The following is a 15721-nucleotide window of genomic DNA, read 5'->3' on the forward strand; positions in this document are numbered from 1 at the left end:
TCCAAACTGCCAGCATCTCTGGCTTTGGGGCCATTATTAAATATAAGGGTGACTTTAAAAAAGCATTGCAAAACCACATAATTTAAGACTTTTTTTTTTTTCTTTTTTGAGACAGTCTCACTCAGTCACCCAGATTGGAGTGCAGTGGTGCGATCTTGGCTCACTGCAACCTCTATCTCCTGGATTCAAGCAATTCTCCTACCTCAGCCTTCCAAGTAGCTGGAATTACAGGCACACACCACAATGCCTGGCTAATTTGTATACTTTCTTTTAGTACAGACAGGGTTTCACTGTTTTGGCCGGGCTGGTCTCAAACTCCTGACCTCAGGTGATCCACCCACCTCAGCCTCCCAAATTGTTGGGATTATAGGCATGAGCCACCAAGCCTGGCCCTGAATTGAATATTTCTTATGAAAACTTCTGAGCCGGGCCCGGTGGCTCACGCCTGTAATCCCAGCACTTTGGGAGGTTGAGACGGGTGGATCACGAGGTCAAGAGATCGAGACCATCCTGGCCAACATGGTGAAACGCCGTCTCTACTAAAAATACAAAAATTAGCTGGGCATGGTGGCACGTGCCTATAGTCCCAGCTACTCGGGAGGCTGAGGCAGGAGAATTGCTTGAAGCCAGGAGATGGAGGTTGCGATGAGCCAAGATCACGCCATTGCACTCCAGCCTGGGTAACAAGAGCGAAACTCCATCTCAAAAATAAATAAATAAATAAATAAATGAAAACTTCTGAATTTTCCACTTAATATTTCTGATCCCAGCTGACCATTGGTAACTGGAACTACTATTACTGATAAGGAGGGACTAGGATACCCACGCTGACTGTATTTACAAAGCTTTAAAGATACAAAGGTTCTGCCAGGTGTGGTGGCTCATGCCTGTAATCACAGCACTTTAGGAGGCCAAGGCAGGCGGAATGGCTCGAGCCCAGGAATTCGGGACCAGCCTAGCACCATGGTAAGGCCCAGTATCTACAGAAAACACAAAAAATTAGCTGGGCATGGTGGTATACACCAGTAATCCCAGCTACTTGGAAGGCTGAGGTGGGAGGATCACTTGAGCCTAAGAGGTTGAGGCTGCAGTGAGCTGTGATTGAGCCTGCACTCCAGCCTGGGCAACAGAGCAAGACCCTGTCTCAAGGGGGAAAAAAAAAAAAAGATACAAAGGTTCTGATGAGTTTTCCTTAAAACATACCAGGAAGGCAATACCACAACTGAATGAGCTGCTCCAGGGCCTGCTGGTCTAATACTACCTCAGCCAGGCTGAGTCTTCCCCACAGCTTTTTGAGCAAGACAGGACAACTGGCGAAAATCTGTCAACAAGCTGCTATGAGAGATTAGAGACAAGCAGATCAGACACTTGAATCAAACTGTGCATGACTTCAGGTAGATCACAACTTCTCTAAGCCTGTTTTCTCATCTGAAAAAAAGTAGACAGATGGTGAGGATTAAGTGAAGTGATGCATGTAATACTCCCCACACCCACCCGTACTTGCTATCTGGGAGATATTATTATTGGAAAGCCATGCAGAGTAGTGAGTGAAAAGCCAAAGTGAGGGAAGCAAAACTCCAGGACTATAAACAGAAGCCCAGTCCCAAAACCTATAAAACTACTAGAAGAAAACACTGGAGAGGCCGGGCATGGTGGCTCACCCCTGTAATCCTAGCACTTTGGGAAGCCGAGGTGGGTGGATCACCTGAGGTCAGGAGTTCAAAACCAGCCTGGCCATCATGGTAAAACCCCATCTTTAAAAAAAAAAAAAAAGGTCTGGGCACGGTGGCTTACGCCTGTAATCCCAGCACTTTGGGAGGCCGAAGCGGGTGGATCACGAGGTCAAGAGATCAAGACCATCCTGGTCAACATGGTGAAACCCCGTCTCTACAAAAAACACAAAAAATTAGCTGGGCATGGTGGCGCATGCCTGTAATCCCAGCTACTCAGGAGGCTGAGGCAGGAGAATTGCCTGAACCCAGGAGGCTGAGGTTGTGGTGAGCCGAGATCGCGCCATTGCATTCCAGCCTGGGTAACAAGAGCGAAACTCCGTCTCAAAAAAAAACACTGGAGAAGTGCTTCAGGACATTGTCTGAGCTCAGGTTTTTTGCACAACACCTCAAAAGCACAGGCAACTAAAGCAAAACAGACAACTGGGATTTCATCAAGCTAAAAAGCTTCTGCATAGCAAAGGAAACAATCAACAAAGTGAAGAGACAACCCACAGAATGGGAAAAAACATTGGGAAACTAGCTATCTGACAAGAGATGAATAACCAGAATGTATAAGGAGATGAAATAACTCAACTGCAAAAAGACAAATAATCCAATCTAAGACATGGGCAGGCCGGGCACGGTGGCTCACTTCCGTAATCCCGGCACTTTGGAAGGCCGAGGCAGGCGGACATATCTGTAATCCCAGCACTTTGGGAGGCTGAGGCAGGTGGATCACATGAGGTCAAGAGTTCAAGACCAGCCTGGCCAATATGGCCAAACTGCATCTCTACTAAAAATACAAATTAGGCCGGGTGCGGTGGCTCAAGCCTGTAATCCCAGCACTTTGGGAGGCCGAGGCGGGTGGATCACGAGGTCGAGAGATCGAGACCATCCTGGTCAACATGATGAAACCCCGTCTCTACTAAAAATACAAAAAAAAAAAAGTAGCTGGGCATGGTGGCACATGCCTGTAATCCCAGCTACTCAGGAGGCTGAGGCAGGAGAATTGCCTGAACCCAGGAGGCAGAGGTTGCGGTGAGCCGAGATCGCGCCACTGCACTCCAGCCTGGGTAACAAGAGCGAAACTCTGTCTCAAAAAAAAATACAAATTAGCTGGGCATGGTGGCTCGTGCCTGTAGTCCAGTTACCTGGGAGGCTGAGACACGAGAACTGCTTGAACCCAGAAGACGGAGGTTGCAGTAAGCTAAGATCGCACCACTGCACTCCAGCTTAGGTGGAGCAATCTCATCACTTTGGGAGGCCGAGGCAGGAGGGTCACCTGAGGTCGGGAGTTTAAGATCAGCCTGACCAACATGGAGAAACCCCGTCTCTACTAAAAATACAAAATTAGCCAGCTGTGGTGTCAAATGCTTGTAATCCCAGCTACTAGGGAGGCTGAAGCAGGAGAATCGCTTGAACCCAGGAGACAGAGGTTGCGGTGGGCCGAGATTGCGCTATTGCACTCCAGCCTGGGCAATAAGAGCAAAACTCTGTCTCAAAAAAGAAAAAGAAAAAGAAAATAATATGTGCTTATCATCACTGAACTGTATACTTTAAAATGGTACAAATGGCAAATCATATATGTATATTTTATATCACAAATAAATAATTTAAAAAAAAAAATCGAGAGGACTTACAAGTGAAATACCATCTTTTTTTCAACTAGAAAACCTGAGTCCGAAGGAGGACTGATGTCCTCCTACCCACTCCTGGCCACCCCATCCCATACACTTAGGGACACTTGCAGAACATCATCCTACACAGCTCAGTGCGTTTCCAGTTCCTGCAGCGCCCAGTAGCTAAGACTGGTCTCTCTCTAAGTATTTTAGATATTGAACCTAAAGAATGGCAATGAATACAAACATCTGTAGAACTTTTTACAAAGTAACTTCGTTCTGATATTGAAGAACACAACTCTGTTCCTTCTTATCCTGTACGTTCAGGCCTGTTTCAGCTTGCAAGTAACACGGGAAGTAAACTTCACCTCGAGGATGATCTGCTAAAAAGGAAGAGAGTCGCCCACACACTCCCCCTTCAGCTCAAAAATACAAACAAAGCGAAGCTCAGGAGACTCCCCTCGCACAAAACGCTGAGGATGGGATTCGAACCACCTAACACCCAACAGAGGTTCCCCATATGACTCACCGCGTGAGCCCACCTGGAGCCCCACACTCTCCGCAGCCTCAGCCAGCTGAGTGGCGCTAAACCTGCAGATACAAACTCCACCCTCAGCCAATCAAAACGCCCTCCCCTGCCGCCGGACCAATGAGAAGCAGCAGATGTGGACGTCAGGCGTCGCCTCAATGCTTCCTGGGAGTTGTAGTTTAGAAGGCAGAGCGGAACTCAGAACCCAGGTTCCCCTAGGTTGATCCCGCCCCCTCGACTCCCCAGCCAATCAGCAGCATTAGTCTGGTTGGCCACTCTCTCTGCTTTTCCCGGTGAGTGACCGCCGCTAGATAGGTCGCCGGCCAGATGTGGCGGCGGAGAGCTGGGGCTTTGCTCCGGGTGTGGGGGTTCTGGCCGACAGGGATTCCCGGAAGGAGACCGCTAAGCTGCGATGCTGCGTCGCAGGCGGGAAGCAATTCGCCCAGCTGTTGGAACTGCGGCAGCCCAGGGGGCCCTGGGCGGGAGAACGGGTTCTTCTGCCCACAGTGCCGAGCGCTGCAGGCACCTGACCCCACTCGAGACTACTTCAGCCTCATGGACTGGTACGAGCGACGGTTTCGGAAAACCTGCCTGAGCGAGAGAGACGTCGCGGGGCTGGCCTGCGAGAGGGGAGGGCGGAGCTGGCTTGCGGAAGAGAAGGCGGAACTCATAGGGGGGGCGGAGGTTGGAGAGCAGGCGTTAGAGAAGTGTCTTGATTTCTCAGGAGGAAATTGAGAGGCGGGACTGAGGGATGCAGCGTGGAGGTGTGGAGAAGGGAGAGGAACGGGACTGGAGGGGCGGGCACTGAAGTGAGAGGAAAGAGTGGGGCCGAGGCTACCGTGGAGGGAGATTTGAGGGGCGGAACCGACGAGAAAGCGCAGGAGAAGTCGAGGGGCGGAGTTTGAGGAAAGGGTACTTGAGGGCCAGGAAGACTTGGGAGACTGGAAGACTTGAATGATAGTGTCTGGAAGGTTTAAAGTTGGGTTGATGTTTTTAAGAAAGAACTGCAGGCCGGGCGCGGTGGCTCGCGCCTGTCATCCCAGCACTTTGGGAGGCCGAGACGGGCGGATTACCTGAGATCAGGAGTTCAAGACCATCCTGGTCAACATGGTGAAACCCCATCTCTACTAAAAATACAAAAAATTAGCTGGGTGTGATGGTGCGCGCCTGTAATCCCAGCTACTCGGGAGGCTGAGGCAGGAGAATGGTTTGAACCCGGGAGGCAGATTGGAGTGAGCTGAGATGGCGCTACTGCACTCCACCCTGGCAACAGAGTGAGACTCCCATCTCAAAAAAAGAAAAAAAAGGACTGCAGAAGTGTGGTCAAGATTGGGGAGTAAAGCATGAAAAGCTTAATATTGTGGGCGAGGCCTAAGGGAAAAGTGAGAATTGGAGGGAGAGAGTCCAATACATGGGTTTTTTTTCCCCTGAAGCTGAGGATCTTGGAGAGATGGGGCAGTGTGGACACAGCTGAACTGGTAAGGAAATAGGACAGATTTTGGGAGTAGAAAGTGAAAGGGGAGCCGGGCACGGTGGCTCAAGCCTGTAATCCCAGCACTTTGGGAGGCCGAGGCGGGTGGATCACGAGGTCAAGAGATCGAGACCATCCTGGTCAACATGGTGAAACCCCGTCTCTATTAAGAATACAAAAAAAATAGCTGGGCGTGGTGGCGCGTGCCTGTAATCCCAGCTACTCAGGAGGCTGAGGCAGGAGAATTGCCTGAACCCGGGAGGCGGAGGTTGCGGTGAGCCGAGATCGCGCCATTGCACTCCAGCCTGGGTAACAAGAGCGAAACTCCGCCTCAAAAAAAAAAAAAAGAAAGAAAGTGAAAGGGGTTGGATTAAAATAAACTGGGAGACAGGGATAAAGGGAACTGAACTATGGAAAGATAGGGTGGTATTTAAAAAAAAAAAAAATTATTCAGTAACACTAGTTCAAGCACCGAAGGAAGAGTTTCTTCAAGACCATCTTGTAGAGGGACCACTGCAATACGGTCTTGCAGTGGGGGAGAGAGATTGGTCCCAACTCCAAAAACAGCATGCCCAGGAGGGAATTTGTAGCCAAGAAGCAGAGTAAGCGGGATTCGGACTTAACCGACCTAACAGGATCCTTGCTAAAGACAGGCCAGGGTGCTCAGACACTTCCTGGAAGATGGTAGAGGATGAAGAATCTAATCAGAGATCTAGGATGACAAAATATGAGGATTGAGGATTGTAGCTAAACTGATTTAGCAAGGTTCTTTGCCAAAACTGGATTATACAAGAGAGCACACAGCTGGGCCTAGGAGAAGGTCCACAAATCTGACAAGTTTGGCCAAGCAAAGAATCTTTGTCTGTGTAATTTAGGAATCCCTTAACTATGGGATCTGCCCCCACCAGTCACTGAACATGTGTGAAGAGCTGCAATAACACTGATCTTTAAGTTCCTCAGCATCCCCATCTTGCTCTCACCTCTAGGTCCTTGCTCTTGGAATTCTACCTGGATGATTCCTTGTTCTGATCTTTGATTACTCATCATCATTCCAATTTCAGCTTAATGCCATCTCTTTGTCCACTATATCTGCTACCCTCTCTGACTCTGTTCTGTGTCCCTTCATAGCACCTACCACTTTTTGAAATTATCTGTTTATATGTTTAGTGCATCTTCCCCCTAAGAGCAAGAACCAGGCTCATGGTAGACAAATCTTTAAAATTTGGCGCATAAATTTCATCTCCCAATTTCCTTCCAGCAACTGTTCCTTCCGAGTTGATACTGTGAAGCTCCAGCACAGGTACCAGCAACTGCAGCGTCTTGTCCACCCAGATTTCTTCAGCCAGAGGTCTCAGGTAGCTTATTGGCCAACCCCAATAATCCCCAAATATGTGTGCATACCAGGTAGCAGTGGTCTTGTGGCTATGTGATTATCAGGGACGGAGCTGGAAAATCAGCTCCATCTGCCCATGGCAGTCTGACCCAGCCTGCCAGACCCAGAGCTCTCATTCACTCACAGCTTTTGTCTGATTTCCCAGATAACTTAAAACTTATCGGCTGAATATAAAGACACCTAATCCCACACCAGCTCTACTTAATCACTTCCTTAGGTGCCTGCCTATCAGCATATTATAAAATTTTGTGGGCTGGGCGCAGTGGCTTATGTCTGTAATCCCAGCACTTTGGGAGGCCAAGGCAGGCAGATCACTTGAAGTCGGGAGTTCGAGACTAGCCTGGCTAACATGGCGAAACCCTGTGTCTACTAAAAATACAAAAATTAAGGGCCAGGCACGGTGTCTCAAGCCTGTAATCCCAGCACTTTGGGAGGCAGAGGTGGGTGGATCACGAGGTCAAGAGATCGAGACCATCCTGGTCAACATGGTGAAACCCCATCTCTACTAAAAATACAAAAAATTAGCTGGGCATGGTGGCACGTGCCTGTAATCCCAGCTACTCAGGAGGCTGAGGCAGGAGAATTGCTTGAACCCAGGAGGCAGAGGTTGTGGTCAGCCGAGATTGCGCCATTGCACTCCAGCCTGGGTAACAAGAGCGAAACTGTCTCAAAAAAAAATAAAAGAAAAAAGACTTTGTGATTTAGATGGTAATAGTATCTTCATCTCCACTAACAGACTGAAAAAGACTTCTCGGAGAAGCATTCAACCCTGGTGAACGATGCCTATAAGACCCTGCTGTCCCCCCTGAGCAGAGGACTGTACCTTGTAAGGTGATTTCCCAACCCTTCTCTGCATGACATCCTGATGTCCATTATAGCATAGGACAGCTGTGTCCCCTTGATTCAGCAGAAGAGTGCTTGAGGTCGGGCATGGTGGCTCATATCTGTAATCCTAGCACTTTAGGAGATTGAGGTGGTCAAATCACTTGAGCCCAGGAGTTCAGGACTTGGGCAACACAAGAAGACCTCTCATCTCTACACAAAAATACAAAAATTAGCTGGGCATGGTGGCACACACCTGTAGTCCCAGCTCCTCTGGAAGCTGAGGCAGGAGGATCACTTGAAGCTTGGAGGTTAAGGCTATAATCAGCTATGATTGTACCACTGCACCCTCTCGAAAAAAAAAAAAAAGTCCAGGGACCCAATGATATTTAGCCTCAAAGCACAAATAAAATTTTCTCTGAATATTCTCTGTGAATATATTACTTGCCTCACCTGCAGTTTTTAAATTGTGATCTTCTATCTATTTTTTTTTTATGAATTTCGATTTGATGATGGTAACTTTTAGTTAAGAGTGATTTGGCCGGGCATGGTGGCTCACGCCTGTAATCCCAGCACTTTGGGAGGCCAAGGCGGGTGGATCACGAGGTCAAGAGATCAAGACCATCCTGGTCAACATGGTGAAACCCCGTCTCTAATAAAATATGAAAATTAGCTGGGCATGGTGGTGCACATCTGTAGTCCCAGCTACTCGGGAGGCTGAGGCAGGAGAATTGCCTGAACCCAGGAGGTGGAGGTTGCAGTGAGCCGAGATTGTGCCACTGTACTCCAGCCTGGCACCTGGCGACAGAGTGAGACTCTGTCTCAAAAAAAAAAAAAGGCCGGGCGCGGTGGCTCAAGCTTGTAATCCCAGCACTTTGGGAGGCCGAGGCGGGTGGATCACGAGGTCGAGAGATCGAGACCATCCTGGTCAACATGGTGAAACCCCGTCTCTACTAAAAATACAAAAAATTAGCTGGGCATGGTGGCACGTGCCTGTAATCCCAGCTACCCAGGAGGCTGAGGCAGGAGAATTGCCTGAACCCGGGAGGCGGAGGTTGCGGTGAGCCGAGATCGCGCCATTGCACTCCAGTCTGGGTAACAAGAGCAAAACTCCGTCTCAAAAAAAAAAAAAAAAAAAAGTGATTTTTCTGGTTTGCTTTTTTTTTCCTCTCAAGAGTATCTTAGCCTCTAGAAAATCTTAGAATTGAATAGAATCTTTACAAACATCTAGTTCAACCTCTGAGTAGAGGCATGACTACCCCAAGGTCAGGCCAAGGTCACACAGTTTCACGTAGCATAAGTGGGAATTCCATCCCAGCATTTCTGTTTCAGTCCAAGCTTTTTTTTTTTTTTTTTGAGACGGAGTTTCGCTCTTGTTACCCAGACTGTAGTGCAATGGCGCGATCTCGGCTCACTGCAACCTCCGCCTCCTGGGTTCAGGCAATTCTTCTGCCTCAGCCTCCTGAGTAGCTGGGATTACAGGCACGCGCCACCATGCCCAGCTAATTTTTTGTATTTTTAGTAGAGACTGGGTTTCACCCTGTTGACCAGGATGGTCTCAATCTCTTGACCTCGTGATCCACCCGCCTCGGCTTCCCAAAGTGCTGGGATTACAGGCGTGAGCCACCGCGCCCGGCCCAGTCCAAGCTTTTAACAAGTCTAACCTCCTTCATTATTGGGACAGTTCCAGTTTTATCTGAGTGGTATTATTTCCTAAGGGATGAGTAGGATTTACATTATTCTGCCCATAGTTTCTTCAACTTATTTTTCTTACTTTCTGCCCCAATAGCTAAAGCTCCGTGGAATAGAGATTCCTGAAAGGACAGATTATGAAATGGACATGCAATTCCTGATGGAAATAATGGAAATCAATGAGAAGCTCGCAGAAGCTGAAAGTGAAGCTGCCATGAAAGAGATTGAATCCATTGTCAGAGGTGAAAGATAAAACAGCACTGACTATATTTCATTGCTATTATGAATACTTGTCCAAGGATAAGTGAAAAATGAATGTAAAGAGTACATAATGGGCCAGGTGCAGTGGCTTACGCCTGTAATCCCAGCACTTTGGGAGGCTAAGGCGAGTGTTCACCTGAGGTTGGAAGTTTGAGACCATCCTGGTCAACATGGTGAAACCCTGTCTCTACTAAAAATACAAAAGTTAGCCGAGCATGGTGGCACATGCCTGTTGTCCCAGCTACTCAGGAGGCTGAGGCAGGAGAATTGCCTGAACCCAGGAGGCAGAGGTTGCGGTGAGCCGAGATCGTGCCATTGCACTCCAGCCTGGGTAACAAGAGCGAAACTCCGTCTCAAAAAAAAAAAAAAAATAGAAAACTAGCCAGGCATGGTGGCACATAACTGTAATCCCAGCTACTTGGGAGGCTAAGGTAGGAGAATCGCTTAAACCTGAGAGGTGGAGGTTGCAGTGAGCTGAGATTGGGCCACTGTACTCCAGCCTGGGCCAGATGCTTTTCTCATGCCTGTAATCCCAGCACTTTGGGAGGCGTCGATGGGTGGATCACCTGAGGTCAGGAGTTCAAAAGCAGCCTGACCAACATGGCGAAACCCCATCTGCACTAAAAATACAGAATTAGCCTGGCGTGCCTGTAATCCCAGCAACTCCACAGGGTAAGGCAGGAGAACTGTTTGTACCTGGGAGGCGGAGGTTGCAGTGAGCTGAGATCGTGCCATTGCACTCCAACCTTGGCAACAAGTGAAACTCCATCTCAAAATACATATATATACAAAAATAAAAATACAAAAAACCTCCCACTCTTTCACTTGACTACCTTTAAAAAAAAAAAAAGCCTGGGCACGGTGGCTCACACCTGGAAGGCTGAGGCGGGTGGATCACAAGGTCAGGAGTTCGAGAACAGCCTGACCAACATGGTAAAACCTCGTCTCTACTAAAAAAATAAATAAATAAATACAAAAAACGCTTACTCCAGCCGTATAGTAAACATTTGACTTTGAGCAATTCACTAAACTTAATTTAGATTAATTCCTAAATTTTTTCCTTAAGGTACCTGCTACAGCCCAGGTAAAATAAATGTTCAAGGGCATACAGCTAGTTAATTTTAGGGTCAGGGCTTAAGAACCTCCAGGTTCCTAGTCCGTTCTTAAGTGGACACCACATTGCTACCTGAGAGGTGAGTTTCAAACACTGGACCACACTGGACCAGGAGTCAAGTGACTTGGATTCTGTTTCCAGCTCTTCTATTAATTTCCTCAATACCTGTCATTGCCTACCTTGGGGATATAGTGTATGTGACAGTGCTTCGAAAGAAGACACCATATAAATGACTGGTACTATTTATGTCTGGAAAGTGCAACTGTTGGAAAAGTCCTCATTTTCTAACAAATGAGAAATATGAGATAGCTGCTGCTTTTTTTTTTTTTTGAAACGGAGTTTCGCTCTCATTACCCAGGCTGGAGTGCAATGGCGCGATCTCGGCTCACCACAACCTCCGCCTCCCGGGTTCAGGCAATTCTCCTACCTCAGCCTCCTGAGTAGCTGGGATTACAGGCACGCGCCACCATGCCCAGCTAATTTTTTGTATTTTTAGTAGAGACGAGGTTTCATCATGTTGACCAGGATGCTCTCGATCTCTTGACCTCGTGATCCACCTGCCTCGGCCTCCCAAAGTGCTGGGATAACAGGCTTGAGCCACCACGCCCAGCCCTGCTTCTTTATTTTCTTTGGCATCTTCTCTCTTATGACACAACATAACATAAATGTTTTCATTTTCCTGAAAGGCTATACAGTTTGCAGGTGGTTGCTGGAAACACTTTGTTGTGCTTTACTCATAGGCGTTCCCAGAATGTTCCCTTGCTGAAATCTTGAAGACTCAGACTGTTTCATGGAGATAATCAAAGCATATCCTTGTCCTTCTTTTTTTTTTTCTGAGACAGAGTTTCGCTCTTGTTACCCAGGCTGGAGTGCAATGGCGCGATCTCAGCTCACCGCAACCTCCGCCTCCTGGGTTCAAGCAATTCTCCTGCCTCAGCCTCCTGAGTAGCTGGGATTACAGGCACGTGCCACCATGCCCAGCTAATTTTTTTTTTTGTATTTTTAGTAGAAACAGGGTTTCACCATGTTAACCGGGATGGTCTCGATCTCTTGACCTCATGATCCACCCGCCTCGGCCTCCCAAAGTGCTGGGATTACAGGCTTGAGCCACCGCGCCCGGCAACTTCTTTTTTTTGTTTTTTTTTTTTTAATGATTCTATAGCCATTTTATAAGTCTTGGTGATTGCTCCTCAGACCTGTCATAGGTAGAAAAACATTGTTAGTAGGGTCAACCAAAGTTGTGCTAAACAGCAGCTGCTGTCATGGTACATAGAGAGACAAAGGTTATGAAGGCTTACTCTTGAATCCAAACTTCCTTCTTTGTTTTGTTCAAACCAGCAAGATTACAAAGTATTGTCTTCATATTATGAGTCTATTTCAGTGGAAAAATTAAGAGATTGGTTTTCTCTTTCAGCAAAACAGAAAGAACTTACTGACAATGTGAGCAGTGCTTTTGAACAAGGTACTTTCTTCTTTTCTTGACTTTGTTTTTCTTTTTTTAATAAAGATGGAGTTTCAGCCGGGCACGGTGGCTCAAGCCTGTAATCCTAGCACTTTGGGAGGCCGAGGCGAGTGGATCACGAGGTCAAGAGATCGAGACCATCCTGGTCAACATGGTGAAACCCCGTCTCTACCAAAAATACAAAAAATTAGCTGGGCATGGTGGCACATGCCTGTAATCCCAGCTGCTCAGGAAGCTGAGGCAGGAGAATTGCCTGAACCCAGGAGGCAGAGGTTGTGGTGAGCCGAGATCGCGCCATTGCACTCCAGCCTGGGTAACACGGGCAAAACTCTTGTCTCAAAAAAAAAAAAAAAAAGATGGAGTTTCACCATGTTGGTCAGGCTGGTCTTGAACTCCCAACCTCAGGTGATCCGCCCGCTTTGGTCTCCAAAGTGCTTGGATTACAGGCGTGAGCCACCGTGCCCGGCCAACTTTCTTTTTTTTTTTTTTTTTTTTTTTTTTGAGACGGAGTTTTGCTCTTGTTACCCAGGCTGGAGTGCAATGGCGCGATCTCGGGTCACCGCAACCTCCGCCTCCTGGGTTCAGGCAATTCTCCTGCCTCAGCCTCCTGAGTAGCTGGGATTACAGGCACGCACCACCATGCCCAGCTAATTTTTTGTATTTTTAGTAGAGACGGGGTTTCACCATGTTGACCAGGATGGTCTAGATCTCTCAACCTCGTGATCCGCCCGCCTCGGCCTCCCAAAGTGCTGGGATTACAAGCTTGAGCCACCGCGCCCGGCCTCTTTTTTTTTTTTTTTTTTTTTTGAAATGGAGTTTCACTCTTGTTACCCAGGCTGGAGTGCAATGGCGCGATCTCGGCTCACCGCAACCTCCGCCTCCTGGGTTCAGGCAATTCTCCTGCCTCAGCCTCCTGAGTAGCTGGGATTACAGGCATGCACCACCATGCCCAGCTAATTTTTTGTATTTTTAGTAGAGACGGGGTTTCACCATGTTGACCAGGATGGTCTAGATCTCTCGACCTCGTGATCCGCCCGCCTCGGCCTCCCAAAGTGCTGGGATTACAAGCTTGAGCCACCGCGCCCGGCCTCTTTTTTTTTTTTTTTTTTGAAATGGAGTTTCACTCTTGTTACCCAGGCTGGAGTGCAATGTCGCGATCTCGGCTCACCGCAACCTCCGCCTCCTGGGTTCAGGCAATTCTCCTGCCTCAGCCTCCTGAGTAGCTGGGATTACAGGCACGCGCCACCATGCCCAGCTAATTTTTTTTGTATTTTTAGTAGAGACGGGGTTTCACCATGTTCACCGGGATGGTCTTGATCCCTTGACGTCGTGATCCACTCGCCTCGGCCTCAAAGTGCTGGGATTACAGGCTTGAGCCACCGCACCCGGCCTAACTTTCTTAAATAAGGAAAGAAATTCAAGCATTGAGGCATAGCCATTCATTCGATAACTAGCTATTATGTATCCTCCTATGATAGGTATATGGAGAGATATGAAATACTTATGAATCTACATTTCTGCCTTTAAGGAATGCCTTTGCCGGGCGCGGTGGCTGAAGCCTGTAATCCCACCACTTTGGGAGGCCGAGGCGGGTGGATCACGAGGTCAAGAGATCGAGACCATCCTGGTCAACATGGTGAAACCCCGTCTCTACTAAAAATACAAAAAATCAGCTGGGCATGGTGGCACGTGCCTGTAATCCCAGCTACTCAGGAGGCTGAGGCAGGAGAATTGCCTGAACCTAGGAGGCGGAGGTTGCGGTGGGCCGAGATCGCGCCATTGCACTCCAACCTGGGTAACAAGAGCGAAACTCCGTCTCAAAAAAAAAAAAAAAAAGAAAAGAAAAAAGAAAAAAAAGGAATGCCTTTAAGAATCTACATTTCGGCCGGGCGCAGTGGCTCATGCCTGTAATCCCAGCACTTTGGAAGGCCGAGGCGGGTGGATCACGAGGTCAGGAGATCAAGGCCATCCTGGTGAACATGGTGAAACCCCGTCTCTACTAAAAATACCAAAAATTAGCTGAGCATGGTGGCGTGTGCCTGTAATCCCAGCTACTCAGGAGGCTGAGACAGGAGAACCACCTGAACCCAGGAGGCGGAGGTTGCGGTGAGCCGAGATCGTGCCATTGCACTCCAGCCTGCGTAACGAGCAAAACTCCATCTCAAAAAAAAAAAAAAAAAAGGATCCACCTTTCAGGTGCGGTGGCTCACGCCTGTAATCCTAGCACTTTGGCAGGCCGAAGTAGGTGGATCACCTGAGGTCAGGAGTTCAAGACCAGCCTGGCCATCTTAATGAAACCCCATCTTATTTTTTAAAAAAATTAAAAGAATCTACATTTCTTTTAGTATTAACTTACACAATTTAAAAAAAAAAAAAAAAGGCCGGGCGTGGTGGCTCACGCCTGTAATCCCAGCACTTTGGGAGGCCGAGGCGGGTGGATCACAAGGTCAAGAGATCGAGACCATCCTGGTCAACAAGGTGAAACCTCGTCTCTACTAAAAATGCAAAAAATTAGCTGGGCATGGTGGTGCGTGCCTGTAATCCCAGCTACTCGGGAGGCTGAGACAGGAGAATTGCCTGAACCCAGGAGGCAGAGGTTGCGTTGAGCCGAGATCGTGCCATTGCACTCCAGCCTGGGTAACAGGAGCAAAACTCCATCTCAAAAAAAAAAAAAGAAAGAAAAGAAAAATAAATAAAAAGAATCTACATTTCTCTGTTTTTTTTTTTTGTTTTGTTTTGTTTTTAATGGGCCCTCCAGACCACAGAACTCCACTTACATATGGCTTCCCTAGTCATCAGAGTTGGTTCTATTCTGAAGCCTGACTTCCGTGTCTCTGTCTCTTTCAGATGACTTTGAAGAAGCCAAGGAAATTTTGACAAAGATGAGATACTTTTCAAATATAGAAGAAAAGATCAAGTTAAAGAAGATTCCACTCTAATTGTTAATAGTTCAAAGTTTGAAAAATAAAGTTATTGTATATTTCTTTTCTGGCTTCTGCTAATTGGGAATAGATAAGGTTTAACCATTTATATTGTCTTAATTAAGCCTGTGGTTCAAGCATTAATGGATGGGAATGTTTGTCCTGTGGGAAGAAACAGCCTAGTCAAGAGCTTGGGTGATCAGTTCTTCATCTGATACTTGATACATGACCCTAGTGTAGGCTAATGGATGAAGAGGTAGAGATGGGGCCAGTCTGAGGCCCTACGAAGAGGGATCCAAAAACTTTTTTCTGCAAAGGGCCTGGTAGTGAATATTTTCAGCTTTGTGGACTATATTAGGAGTCTCCAACCTGTTAGGAACTGGGCCACGCAGCAGTAGTTGAGTGGCAGGTGAGCAAGCAAGCGAGCATTACCGCCTAAGCTCCACCTCCTGTGAGATCCGCTGTGCCCTCAGATTCTCATAGGAACATGAACCCTATTGTGAACTGTGCATGTGAGGGATCTAAGTTACATGCTCCTCGTGACAACTAATGCCTGATGATCTGAGCTGGAATAGCTTCATTCCAAAACCATCCTCCCCCACCGTTCCCATCCATGGAAAAACAGTCTTCCATGAAACCACTCCCTGATGACCAAAAGGCTGGGGACGCTGGACTATATGGTCTGGGTTGTGTCAGGTCTCCATATGGAAACCTGGAGCCTGAAA

The 15721-nt window shown here is 47.7% G+C and overlaps 2 protein-coding genes across 9 annotated transcripts in view; one reads left to right on the forward strand and one right to left on the reverse strand.

Moving 5' to 3' along the window:
* The window catches only part of CHEK2 (checkpoint kinase 2), a 54073-nt gene extending 49901 nt beyond the window's left edge, over positions 1 to 4172 (reverse strand). Inside the window, exons 1-2 of one of the 5 annotated variants that reach the window (XM_074391311.1) lie at positions 3861 to 4172; positions 1204 to 1332 (exon numbers count right to left, since the gene is read on the reverse strand). The gene's annotated coding sequence lies outside the window, so the exon portion shown is untranslated. Of the gene's footprint in view, positions 1 to 1203; positions 1429 to 3860 lie in introns of all 5 variants that reach the window. The other 4 variants (XM_039462338.2, XM_039462339.2, XM_074391310.1 and 1 more) reach the window with 4 other exon arrangements.
* Positions 4124 to 15058, forward strand: HSCB (HscB mitochondrial iron-sulfur cluster cochaperone). Of its 4 annotated transcripts, XM_074391312.1 has the most exons (7): positions 4188 to 4423; positions 6590 to 6686; positions 7461 to 7550; positions 9336 to 9480; positions 12028 to 12075; positions 13604 to 14025; positions 14923 to 15058. In XM_074391312.1, exons 1-6 carry the CDS (start codon positions 4188 to 4190, stop codon positions 13984 to 13986), a joined length of 999 nt encoding a protein of 332 aa, XP_074247413.1. In that variant the 3' UTR covers positions 13987 to 14025; positions 14923 to 15058. The 4 variants fall into 4 exon arrangements, with proteins under 4 accessions (XP_074247414.1, XP_074247413.1, XP_039318274.1 ...); XM_039462340.2 differs by lacking the exon at positions 13604 to 14025; XM_039462341.2 differs by lacking the exons at positions 12028 to 12075; positions 13604 to 14025.
* Positions 15059 to 15721: the final 663 nt, after the last annotated feature.

Source organism: Saimiri boliviensis, chromosome 21, assembly GCF_048565385.1.
Source record: "Saimiri boliviensis isolate mSaiBol1 chromosome 21, mSaiBol1.pri, whole genome shotgun sequence".
NCBI lineage: Eukaryota > Metazoa > Chordata > Mammalia > Primates > Cebidae > Saimiri > Saimiri boliviensis.